Source organism: Engystomops pustulosus, chromosome 8 (genome assembly GCF_040894005.1).
Source record: "Engystomops pustulosus chromosome 8, aEngPut4.maternal, whole genome shotgun sequence".
Taxonomy (NCBI): domain Eukaryota; kingdom Metazoa; phylum Chordata; class Amphibia; order Anura; family Leptodactylidae; genus Engystomops; species Engystomops pustulosus.
Genome location: NC_092418.1, coordinates 44,751,956 through 44,765,772, shown reverse-complemented (window position 1 = coordinate 44,765,772; position 13,817 = coordinate 44,751,956). Strand labels below are relative to the sequence as shown.

At 39.7% G+C, this 13,817-nt stretch overlaps 1 protein-coding gene across 2 annotated transcripts in view; it reads right to left on the bottom strand.

Annotated features, from left to right (window-relative positions):
• The window catches only part of GSG1L (GSG1 like), a 121,702-nt gene that overhangs the window by 21,443 nt on the left and 86,442 nt on the right, over window positions 1-13,817 (bottom strand). Inside the window, exon 3 of one of the 2 annotated variants that reach the window (XM_072120789.1) lies at window positions 4,617-4,769. The exons of the other annotated variant lie outside the window; for it this stretch is intronic. Within the exon in view, the coding sequence (XP_071976890.1) occupies window positions 4,617-4,769 (153 nt within the window). The remainder of the gene's footprint in view (window positions 1-4,616; window positions 4,770-13,817) is intronic. 2 annotated transcript variants of the gene reach the window in all.

The window sequence follows — 13,817 nt, the reverse complement described above, 5'->3', positions numbered from 1 at the left end:
TGCCGAGTATGTGAAGAACAATATGTGTGAAGAACACATGCTTCCATACATCTGCAATGTGTTCTTCACACATATTTTTCTTCACATACTATTGTGAAGAACACCGTTCGGCACGTGTGTCTTCTGATAAGTTAGCAGATGTACGGAACATCTGCAATGTGTTCTTCACTGTGTTCTTTCAATGTGTTCTTCACTTAAATGATCCTGTGTTCACTGTGTTCACTTTTTCAATGTATTATTCACTGTTCTTAACTAAATGCTCGAGATACGGCGAGATACTCGTCCGAGCAACGAGCCATTTCGAGTACGCTAATATTCGAATGAGCATCAAGCTCGGACGAGTATACTCACTCATCTCTAGTGATGAATGCTCTCAGGGGCGTTACTAGGAGAGGCAGGGCAGACTTATGAATGAGGCCCCCTTCCCGCTTAAAAAGATACATATTACACTCATATGCACACACATTTATATACCTATATATACAGCATATAAACACAAATACAGTATATACAGATCACAGATACACACACATATACAGCATATGTACACATATATGTTATATACATAGTACACTATACAATGTGCAGCATAACATGTATATTATGGTGCACATCCTCCATTCTTTAGTTTCCGGTCCGATGACTGGGGCCCCATGACACTGTGGCCCCATAGGCTGCTACCACTATAGTTACGACCCTGAATGCTGTCCTTGTGACTTTATGAGATGACGCAGATTTTTGCAAGTAGCCATAGATCTTTTGCTAAGTTCTGTGTTACTACTAGAAGGTGTCTTCTTGTCTTCCCAGTAGAAGGTCTGGGAAAGCTGGGTGCTTACAGTGGTGCGGCTTTGGAGTGAAAGAACGTCTCAGACAGCTGCTAAAAATTTACACCACTATCAATGAGATCACATGACTTAAAGTGGTAATAGCAAGCATAATAGTTATCCCCAATCAATCTGATCAGTGGGGGCTCCATTCTTACTAATTGAATGTTTCCTGCAGCTTAACACTATAGGAGCATCAAAAAATTGCGGAGTATAGTGCTTGGCTATTTCTGACCGCTCCCATTGTACTGATAGGTGCAGCAGGACACATGATCCACACGCCACATGATTCAATTAGTGAGAACAGGACTCGTGATAGGTGGAAGTTGGTTCTCGTTAGCTCTGGGGGTCCCCGTAGTTGTTATCTCCTATCCTGTGGATCACAATACCTGGCACAACCCCTTTAAATAAAAAGACGAATCATCAGAACATTAAGATAGATTGGTACATTTTGGAAGGACTAGGGATAATATGATAAAAAAAATCAAGCAGAGTCGCTTTAAGTTAAAATCTGCCACAATGTTTGAGTTTTGGATATTTTGATTTGATGACTGCCATGTTGGTACCTTCTTATATTGTCTTCAAACCTCAGGTACATCAACTACAGGCTACATTTACATCTAATTTTTAGCCCTCCATTGTAAGGATATGTCAGACAGATATGCTTATACGGTGGAATATGTTGCCCCCCCCCCCCCAAAGGTGGTAGGAGGAGTGAACATTCTTAGTAGCCAGTGATTGGCTGCTGCCAATGTTCAGTTTGTATCCCAAGTGATGAAACGTTCCTTATATAATACGCTCAGCAAAGGTCAGGAGTGTATGCAATAATGTTGCATTTGTCCCCTATAGGTTGAGTATATACTTTTCTCAGCAGGAGGAAGCATGAAGGTAACACGTACCTTGTTGAGTCTTTTCATTTTGTATTACCTACTGGATGCAATGTATACTGTGCAAAAAGGATCCCTCCGTCTGCCAGTATATGTTTACAGATATGTTCATCATATACATTGGGAGTTTTACAGGCATATTAGCGGAACATATCTGTAAAACATGATGTGAATGTAGCCTCAAATTGTGAAGGTTGGTTTAGCTTAAAGGAAATCAACCATTTGATTTTATGCTTTATGGACCAAAAATACCTTGAAAATGCTGTAGATAAACTGATGTGGAAACATATCTTAATCCCTGAATTGAGTGGTTTTGCTGAAAAAACAATGATAAAATTATGATAATGAGGCTGTGATGCTCCTGAGGATACCCCAGCGCTTCTCCTCTCACCCTAATTATGCACTGCTTCAGCATTGTCCTGCCCAGCATAAGCCGAGAATACATCATCACTGTGATGTCCCTGACAGGTAGAAGTAATCAATTGCATTTTAAGCAGCTGTTTTATGTATGGTTGCCAGTCTGCACCCAGCTTTCTCAATGTCCTTAATTTTACAATAGTTTTTTGAGCAAAACCACTTGGATCAGCGATTAAACAAGACATCTGCATCAGTGTTGCTACAGCACTCTCAAGGTATGTTTGGTTCACAATGTATAAAGACAAATGGTAGATATCCTTTTACACCTAATATATAGCAACCCAGTAGGTCCACACCATCACTCGCTAGCCTGTCTTTTCTATCCCACTTGCACTCGGGATGATATCTAGTATTTCTGGCTCCCTTCCTATCCCTTTGTAGCAAGCTAACCTTATTAGGTGTGAATTATTAGGCAACTTTTTTACACCTACAGGATAAATGAATCACAAGAGATATGAGACAAAAGCATCCTAGTATAAAAAATTACCAACAACTATTCCCAACTCTATAATGTGTATCAATTGGGATCAGCAGACAATATATTACACTGCACTGCAGGCGTCTTGATTCATGGGTGATGTCTGAATGTCAGCTAAAATATCATTGCCAGCGTCAATTGATATCTTGGGCGCAGGATAAATGTGTCATCTTCTTATTAACAGTGATCTGTCAGAGATCAATGCAAAACATAGTCTGTTAACAATTTATAGCCCATTCTCATCTACTCCTGAATTTTGTCATCTTCTTTTGAATTCAAATCTTTTCACTTGTGATTAGGTCTCAGGTATTTGCATTCTGAGAAGGGCAACCTTTACACTGAAATTTATTGCATCGGTCTGGGATTGTTCACATGGGGTTTTTCACAGGGATTTGTGTGACTTTCTCCTGTCGGAATCTATGTGGAGATTAAATTTCTCTGTTGTGCAATGAAAAAAGGAGCATGTCATATATTGCCATGGTTTCAGTAAGGAAACTGCAGCAGGTGAACATATGCCGATAAGCTTCAATAACTGGGGTTATGTCTGCATCTGAAATATCTGATGTGAAATCAGCAATGGAAACATACACTGGGGTTAAATCTGTCAACAGTTGGTAAAACTCGCAACTAAGCCATATTAGCATTATTTGTAGTAAAGTTAGGGCAACATTGCAACCTTGGCCAATTATTTTGTAGTGCACCCAAAGCCATCATCAGGCCCATTTTTACCACCGTGTGGGGGAGGGATTGGTGTGCAGCAACTTGAGGGGGTGCAGAGGTTGCGGTCGCACCAGGGCCCAAGAGGTTTAAGGGGCCCTTATCGTGTAACTTTCCCATATGAGAAGACTATGACTATAAACCATACATTATAGTCAGGGGCCTAGCACAGACTTTGCACTGGGGCCCATCAGATTCTAGTTACGCCACTGGTGAGCACCACAGTGGACACTGTGGGAGCGCAGGCGAGGTAAGTGTTTTTTCTTTTTATACACAGTATATAATATTATTAATTTAGGGCACTGTGCATATTTATTTTTGGGGGGATGTTGGGGGGTATGGTATGCTGTATTTCTGTACAGTGACCAATTTCTGGTGCTGTATCCATATACTTCAATTGTTTTTTGTGCTGTATTTATTATAAACTGAGCTTGGTTCTGGTGCTATATTTATATATTGAGGTGACTTTTGGTGCTGTATTTATGTTAATTTGTATATGCCACCATTAATTGGAGGTAGCACTGTATATACTAACAAGAAGCACTGTTTTTAATAAAATTAATAGGGTGGGGGTATTGTTTACGATATTAGTATTTTGGGATGCAATGGGGTCCAGAAATCTGGCAGAGAAAACATGTGAATCTCCCCCTCCAAGACCGTTTCGCTGTTTCCCCAAACTGCCCATCACTATGGGTGTGTTGTGGTGCGGAGTGTGTGCGCAAAGGGCTATAGCAAAAAACTCTGCAGGTCTACAACTGGTCTACAGGTCAGAACTGGTGGAGTTTGTGCCTGTATCCACTAAGAGGCTGGAGCATCTTAGTGGACACAAGCACCAGATCACCAGCAGGGGAAATTACAAGACTGGAGTTCAAAATGTCAGTCTGAATGAATTCTCCTCATTGTATACATATAAAGATATATGACTTTAGGGAGTGTGGACATTTTTTGACATTTATTCTATTGGGTTAATTATGTAGAAATTGCCCTGGCCATCATCTGAAAATGTCATTCTATCTGATAAATAGTTAAATGGGCATTATTGTATTACTCTTGTCAATAGTGCTTTACATATATACAATGTGACACCCAAACTAGTAACACTACATTGTCAAGACACATTTTCATAGACACAGAACAACACTAAGTTTTAAGATAAATGCTCTAAAATTGTAACTTCATGATAAATACAAGTATTTGCCAAAATGGATGTATCAGGAGAGTTGACAGTTGTTCTTATAGTTATTTTAAGCATGTGACATTTTCTCTTTTTTTTCAGTAAGAGTTTCACGTTACCTGACAACACAGTGAAGACAGCGGAAAAAGCATTTAACTTCAAACCATCCACAACGTTATTTGACTGAAAGAATTCTAGGCACATAAGGCTGAATCCAACGACTAACAATAAAATGAACAGCACTTCAGACACCACGGACAGCCAGAGCACACCTGAAACACAGAACAGAAACAGAGAGGGTGAAGAATTTAACATTTTCCAAAAAAAGTAGACAACAAGAAACGATGAGGGAGAGGCACTAACAATTGCTCTTTACATTGTGTCCCATAACTTTTACAGTCCTTTTTGTGGTGACCACAAGCAACAGGAATTTGACTATATTACTACATGAATATGTAGAGATCTAGGAGCTCTTTACCAATAGACAAAAGGATATTTTAAGAAATGAGAGAGAACAGATGATCCAAAAAGTGTTAATGTTGCAATGTGAAACGTTTTAGAAACTTTCTGCTTCCTGCTCAATGATACTGCATATGGGGGAATGGTGACCAGTATCCAATCTGTTATACAGAACAATATTCACTTCTATTACCAGTTACAAACAGATCAGTACTTGCCATGTTGTTGATCTGATACCACTGGGTCACTATGAAACATATTCTAGAACATATGGCCGCCAAATTGTGATACCACAAAATTTTAAAATATTCCTACTACTCTGAAAACAAATTCCAAAGTTAAAGTGGTCTATATGGTGCTTAAGCATCTCACAACAAAAGTATAAGGCTTTTATCAAACATCTTTTAATGTTTTACAAATTGGAATAATAGTAACATATCAGTAGAACAGTATTGTACGATCCAGTAAAGTACAACAGTTCACCAAGTTAACCCTGCTGTCTATCCCCTCTCATTGAAAAATCAAGTAAACACTTTTGCTATTTTTTAACATAAGTTTGAGGTGCAGGAATTTTCTTGATTATTTAATAATATCCCATGAGGGTTTTTTCAAGTTCCTAAAGTTAGTCTACCAGCTATCTATCACCTTACAAGTGGAAGCAAAGTTGTGCACAACCTGTTATAAGTTTTTCTTGTATCCCAGCAATCTTTTACTTTAAAGAAAATTCAGATCTTTTATTTAAAGAAAATCTACCGCCATCTACCATCTACCACCATTGCGGGAGACAGCACTTGTATGCGGATAGGTGAGTGAGCCTGCCGCACGGTTGAGGGGGCACAGGGAGGCATACTGGTGGGCATAAAATTATGCAAATGATGTTAAATCAGGGTCATTTCTATAATTTTAAAAGCCTTTTTTCTTAAAAACAAGAGCATAAGAAACTAAAAGAAGAGCAGATCCTGTAAGAGGGGGCACACATCTGCATGTAAGTGTGCCTGGTTTATAATCCTTCATCCTGGCGGTAGATATCCTTTAAAGAGGACCTGTCACCCATAAATCGGGTACTAGGAGCTGTTTACTTAAGTAAGCAGCTCCTAGTGCTTGAACAAACGACAGCATGTGCATAGGCTGACACAGCTAATACCCTGCAGTACATCAGTTTTGCAAGGTATTATCATGAACAAGAAATCAGATGATGAACAACCCGAAGAATAAAAATTATTGGACCTCCACAATGAACGCTGTAAAAAAACTATTAAAAACCCACCAAAAATTATGGTTTTACCTAATTATACTGGTGCACAGTGCTACATGTCCCTCAAAAAACAAGCCATCAATCAGCTCCATAGATAAAAAAAAATTAAAATATTATGCCACTTGGAAGATGGCAATGCAAAAACAATAGATTTTTTCCCCATATTAGGTTTTATTTTGAGAAATTTAGTAAAACATAACAAAAATTATCTAAGTTTGGTATCCACCCATCATCGTATTGACCCTTAGATTAAAAACAAGATGTTTATTAGGCTATACGGTGAACACCAAAAAAAAAAAAATAATGCCATAAATCAATTAAATAATTGATGCTTTTCTACTCCTCCACAAGCAAAAAAAGTTAATAAGTTTTCAACAATAGGGGATACCAACCCCCAAAATGGTAACACTGGAAACTACATCTCATCCTGCAAAAAAATTGCCCACACATGGCCCCACTAACGGAAAAACTAAAATTTTATAGCCTACAAAAGGGCAGCAAAGTCTATAGGATAAAACTGGCAGCTGCTTCACTTCTGCACCTCGCTGTGCACCTCTACAACGTCCAATTCATTTTAAGACAGGTTTTCTCTTTTTATCTTTTGTAAATTTGTAAATTTAAGGGCTAAATGAACGTATTTCCGACAAAATTAGACCATTCTAAATTTCACCACCATTTTGAAGGGTTCAGACTTGAAAAAGGATTTATATATAGGAGGTTTCTAATATTATACTTAAAATTTCATTACAAACAGTAATGATCCCCAAAAAAAGTTAATTCTGAAATGTCCTTGAAAATACGGAAAACCAATATTTGATTTGTAAGCTGCGTGGCATCAAAATAAATTATCCAGACATTTAAAAATTGCTGAAAATGTAAAGCAGGCATATGGGAAATATTATTCTGCAACTTATTTAGGTGGTTAAACTAACTACCTTAAAACAAGATCATTACGAATTCTGAAAGTCAGAATACAAAAAATGGGGCTGAGCTACACTGATGCAGGATCATATGTTGTTTAATCCCTGTACTGAGTGGTTTTGCTGAAAAAACAGATATAACATTATGATAATTAAGCTCTGTCGCTTCTATGGCTGCTTCAGCGCTTCTCCTAGCAAGTGCATTTTTCTCTGCAGGAGAGGATGAAGTAATCCCTGGGTTGTGCCTGAAGGCAGAATAATCAATTGCTGCACAACACCCCAGCTGCTGTGTACGAGTGATCCAGCTCAGGTTGATTAGTCATGTCTTGACTAACCTCTATTTATGATTACAAGCTCCGTGTATTGTGTTTATCTAAGCAGCCGGCCTGACCCAGTTTTTTTTTTCCAGCTAAAACCACTCAGCTCAGGGATTAACCAAGATGAGATCCTGCATCAGTGTAACTACAGAATTCTCAAGGTATGTTTGCGTCATAATGCATCAAATGGTAGGATTCCTTTAAGCTATAAATTGGGTACATCCTTTAGGGGTTAAAGTGTAAAGTGGTTGTCCAGTTTTCATAAATAAATGTTATGATTTGTAAAATGACAAGTTGTACAATTTTCCAATATACTTTCTACATCAATTCCTCAGTGTTTTCTAGATCTCTGCTTACTTTCATTATTTAGGAAATTGTTTACTTCCTGTGAATAAAAACTGATCCCTGGTCATGTGATATCCCACAGCTGCATAGCTTGTTATATTCCTGGTCATGTGATGTCACACAGGTGCACGGCTTGTTATATTCCTGGTCATGTGATATCACACAGGACTCTCATTACTCTTTTTGATATATTTGAACTGTGCACCTGTGTGACATCAAATTGCCATGGACAGATTCCTATCCACTAGAAGTAAACATTGAAGATTCCTGTAGAGTCTCAGCAAGCAGATATACATATCTAGATATATATAAAATATATTGGAAAATTCTATAACCTTTCATTATACAGACAATTATTTTCTGAAACTGGATAAATCCTTTAATATTAAATACAGAAAACTTGCTCAATTCACCACTGAACAATGACATTAGCATGGAGTATGATGGTGTCAACGCTGCATAGCGCAATCTCAAACATCTGTGTTGGCAACGGTCAAAATAAAAAAAAAAAAATTGAGATCCAGCACTTTGGCAATAAAAGCAGCAGTTTGGCAATAAAAGCTTTATTCTTCATAGTTAAAATCCTAATGTACATAGTAGACCTTCAAGTTTCAAACCTCAAAACAAGTCCTTAACCCCTTAACGCCGCAGCCCTTTTCCGTTTTTGCGTTTTCATTTTTTACTCCCCACCTTCAAAAATCTGTAACTTTTTTATTTTTCCATGTACAGAGCTGTGTGATGACTTATTTTCTGCGTAACAAATTACACTTCAAAATGGTGGTATTTAATATTCCATGCCGTCTACTGGGAAGCGGGAAAAAAATTTCAAATGCAGTGAAATTGGTAAAAAAACGCATTTGTGCCGTATTCTTGTGGGCTTGGATTTTACGGATTTCACTTTACGCCCCAAATGACATTTCTACTTTATTCTTTGGGTCAGTACGATTATGGGGATAACAAATTTATATAGGTTTTATAATGTTTTCATACATTTCAAAAAATTAAAACCTCCTGTACATCGGATCTACCATATGTTAGGACTTGGGAGCTCGAACTAGGCAAAACACTATCAGAAGATGAGTGGGCAAAAGCTTTCGAGCTTTGCCACCGGCTTTCCCTATCGGGTAAAGCTCAGGAAGCAAACTTTAAAATACTGTCGCGATGGTATTGGACCCCTGCGAAACTGAACAGAGCATATCCCTCGTGCTCCGATGAGTGCTGGCGCTGTAAACAGGCTTCAGGAACTATGACCCATATATGGTGGGGATGTCCCTTGCTAAGGCCACACTGGGCCAGGGTTATTAGACTTATAGCGAAACTAACAGGTACCAGGTTGAACGACGAACCCACTACTCTCCTGCTAAATATCCTCCCGATCTCCACTGCGAAAGCCAAAAAGTCATTAATGGGTTTTGTCTTGATAGCTGCCAGGGCTCTAATACCACGCTTATGGAAATCCACTAGGGTCCCAACCTGTTCTGACCTCCTCTCAGAGATCTCACTTTTATATAGGATGGAAGAGCTCACAGCCGACGCTCATCACACTTTAGAACTTCGCAAGACTTTCTCTCTTTCACGTAATTGAATGGTTAAAAAGATTTTCTCTCACAGACACTAGCCTCCCCCTCTTCCCCATACTTTCCCTCCCTCCCTCCCTCCTTAGTGATGGGGTTTTCCCTCCCCAATAACAAAAGGGAACTATAAGAGTATAGGCAATGATTAGACATTTAATAGTCGCTTTGATGAGAGGCTATGACTTCACAATAGCACTTCACAAAGATGATGCTTTGATTCCACAGATGTTATATCCGTGGCAAGGCCACATCAACTATGTTAAATTGATATCTACTTGTGTAAACTGTTAACTACCTACGTACTAAACATTATATGACTTGATTAAATGCACTAATGTTAGACCTGGGCACCTGCGCCTGCGTGCGCGATGGGCGCTCGTATCTTACCTTACAATGTTGATTCTTGTTGTACCACATATCTTGTTCAATAAAAGAATGATACAAAACCTCCTGTACAAAAGTTTTTTTTGGGATTTTGCCATCTTCTGGGGCTAAAAACTTTTTTTTATACTTTAGTGTATGGAGCTGCGGGTGGTGTTGTTTTTTGCGAATTTTGATGATGTTTACAATGTTATCATTTTTAGGACTGTGCGACCTTTTGATCACTTTTTATAGAACTTTTTAATTTTTTTTAAATGGCAAAAAAGTGCCATTTTTGACTTTGGGTGCGATTTTCCGTTATGGGGTTAAACTCAGTGAAAAACCGTCATCATATTTTGATAGATCGGGCATTTTCGGATGCGGTGATACCTAATGGGGGTCATTTACTAAGGGCCCGATTCGCGTTTTCCCGACGTGTTACCCGAATATTTCCGATTTGCGACGATTGTACCTGAATTGCCCCGGGATTTTGGCGCACGCGATCGGATTGTGGCCTATCGGCGCCGCCATGCGCGCAACGGAAATCGGGGGCCGTGGCCGAACGAAAACCCGACGTATTCGGAAAAACCGCCGCATTATAAAAACCAAAAAAGTGTCGCTTGGGAAGCACTTACCTTCACCTGGTCCAGCCCGGTGCATTCCGGCGCATTCAGATGATTTTCAGCGCAGCAGCGCCACCTGGTGGACGGCCGCTGGATCGCGAATGGGCCGGGTAAGTAAATCTGCCCCAATGTGTTTATGATTTTTACTGTTTATTTATATTTATATCAGTTCTAGGGAAAGGGGGGAGATTTGAGTTTTTAGGTTTTTTAATTTTATTTTTTTTTTACACTTTTTGTTATTTTTTATTTTTACTATATTTTAGACTCCCAAGGGTACATTAACCCTAGGTTGTCTGATCGATCCTATCATATACTGCCATACTAGAATATGGCAGTATATGGGGATTTTACTCCTCATACATTACAAGGTGCTGATAGTAACCTGCGGTCTTCGTGAGACCCGAGGCTACCATGGCAACGGATCGGCGATCAGCCTGAAAACACCCGCGATGGGTGCTGGCACCGATCGCTGGTGTTACCGGTAAGCCTTTGCTGCAATATGCAGCAAAGACTTACCGGCTATGGAGAGGGCTCGGCCTGCGTGCCCTCTCCATGCACCAGGACCCGGCATGTGACTTAATACTATGTCACATGTCGGTAAGGGGTTAAAGAAGACCTGTCACCTTAAAAAAAGTGCAGCTCCTAGCACTACCGCATTTTTAGTAGTGTTAAACTACTAGCTTTATCGTAATCCTCCGATAAAGCTATTAGACACTGCAGCACCACACCCTAGGAACGCTGCGCCAAAGTTACAGTGGTTCAGGGGGCAGTCTGGGGCCCTGCTTCTTCCCCGGACCGAACTTCCAACGCTATAGGCAGGCGGTGACTGCACGGTTTCATGCGGAAGCCACCGCCTCCTCGGACCGCCCCCTCATGAATATGCCGGACCACTGTAAGCTTGGTTCGGCATTCTGAGGGTATGGCAGTGCAGTGTCTTATAGCTTTATCAGAGGGTTCTGATCGAGCTAGCAGTTTAACACTGCTAAAAATGGGTTAGCGCTAGGAGCTGCTTACTTTATTTAGGTCCTCTTTAATCATGCTTTCCTACATTCCCCTTAATATTTTATAATGGGGAGTCCATCTCCCAAGTCACTTTATCCTGAACCAACAAAAAAAATGACATTTTAATCTTTTTTCTTATAGCGTCCCTATTTATCTAATATTGAAAGCAATGTTGATCAGTAATGGATCAGATGGGCACATAAATGTATCCCCAATGAGCCCTCAAGCTCTGTCAGCCCACTTCTAACCACAGTTCCCTATCTAAAAAATAGGCCAAAAAAATTATTAACTGACTAATAAGCATAAAGTAGTTATTAATATAAGACTAAAAAAGAATATTTATTGAAGACATCTTTCTGCAAATGAAGTTATTTTCAGTAATGCCGCTAGATAATCCTCTAAAATTGCTTTCATTGTCCCAGTCTGTTTGTATGTTTGCTTCGCAAATCTGGTTCAACAATAATTTAAAAGCCGTAATGATGAGAAGTTAGCGCTGAACTTATGCTATCTGTTCCAGGCAAACCACCTGTAATTTATGCATATATGGTTTTTATCATCTTAAATTGGCGTTCTACTCCCAGACCTTCATTTTCTGCTTTTTACCATATCAAAGAATTCCCTGAAGATAGAATGCTCCCTGTCACAGAATGCAATGCTGCTCCTGGAATTCCAATGTCGCTGAATAGAGCAGACAAGGTTTGGTGCACGGAACCGGAAAGATCGTTTAATTGCTTGAGAAAAAATGCTAAAAAAGCGTATACACAAACTGACTGAAGATTCACTGAGCAACAACACTTGGATTTCTACATTTTGTATCCATTTTATGGATTAACAGACAATTGCATATGTAAACCCCACATCTTATGGCTGAACTCTAAAAACTTTATAAATCTGCTTATTTATACTTGTTTTTGAAGTTTTCAACTTTCTAATGTGATTTACACATTTGTTGTTAGTTATTTTAAGATTCAGTTCCTGCGTTCAGAAAGCAAAAGCCTGAAACCAATTATAGAGAGTTTGTCAGATGCTGTATGTCTACTGAACCCACACTGGGTAGAGCCCTTAAAGGGAAATGTCAACAGGAGAACTTTTTCTGTGCACATTGCCAAAGACTTTTTATAGTAAAACTGTCTTTTTCCCTAAAAAAGGACAAGTCAGATGAAAGTTTACCTTTCTGCACTTAGAGTTGTGTCACTAGTCCTCTGGGAGTGGCCAATGAGAAGTGGTTCCCCCCACCATCAGAAAAACCGCTCCGTCATGCATCCATTTCAAATTAAAAAAACCCTCCCATGTCCCCATATCTCCTCCCCCTGTCGCTTCCCCCTTCAGGACGTCATACATATCTGGCCCACTCCTCACTAGCCACTCCCATGGGACACAGTTCTGCATACAGAAAGGTAAACTTTCATCTAACTTATCTTTTTTCAGAAAAAGACAGTGTTACTATAAAAACTCTTTGACAATGTATACACTATTCTCTACTGGGACATAGGGGAGCCAGAAAATGGGCTCCTTATCACAGGTTCACTTTAACATTAAAATACCCTTATAAAATTATCACAGCATTATACTAGAGCATATGGTAAATGCAAATAAGATGTAAATTGTCTTGTGGGTGGTTCCAAGCTCATCAAGTGCTTTAGTGCCTGCCAGGGTCTAGATGCCTTTACACTGCGTATAACATGTGATGGTTATGTAACAATATAAGTTTGTGTTCCCTTTTTCCCATCTTCCCTCCTCTTTTTCAGTTGAGCTTAATGGACATAAAGAACCTACATATTTTTTCAACCAGAAAAATTATGTAACTACACTCACCGGCCAATTTATTAGGTACACCTGTCCAACTGCTCGTTAACACTTAACACAGAAAGGTGATTTGAGTGCCTTTGAACGTGGCATGGTTGTTGGTGCCAGAAGGGCTGGTCTGAGTATTTCAGAAACTGCTGATCTACTGGGATTTTCACGCACAACCATCTCTAGGGTTTACAAAGAATGGTCCGAAAAAGAAAAACATCCAGTGAGCGGCAGTTCTGTGGGCGGAAATGCCTTGTTGATGCCAGAGGTCAGAGGAGAATGGGCAGACTGGTTCGAGCTGATAGAAAGGCAACAGTGACTCAAATCGCCACCCGTTACAACCAAGGTGGGCAGAAGAGCATCTCTGAACGCACAGTACGTCGAACTTTGAGGCAGATGGGCTACAGCAGCAGAAGACCACACCGGGTGCCACTCCTTTCCGGTAAGAACAGGAAACTGAGGCTACAATTTGCACAAGCTCATTGAAATTGGACAGTTGAAGATTGGAAAAGCGTTGCCTGGTTTGATGAGTCTCGATTTCTGCTGCGACATTCGGATGGTAGGGTCAGAATTTGGCGTCAACAACATGAAAGCATGGATCCATCCTGCCTTGTATCAACGGTTCAGGCTGGTGGTGGTGGTGTCATGGTGTGGGGAATATTTTCTTGGCA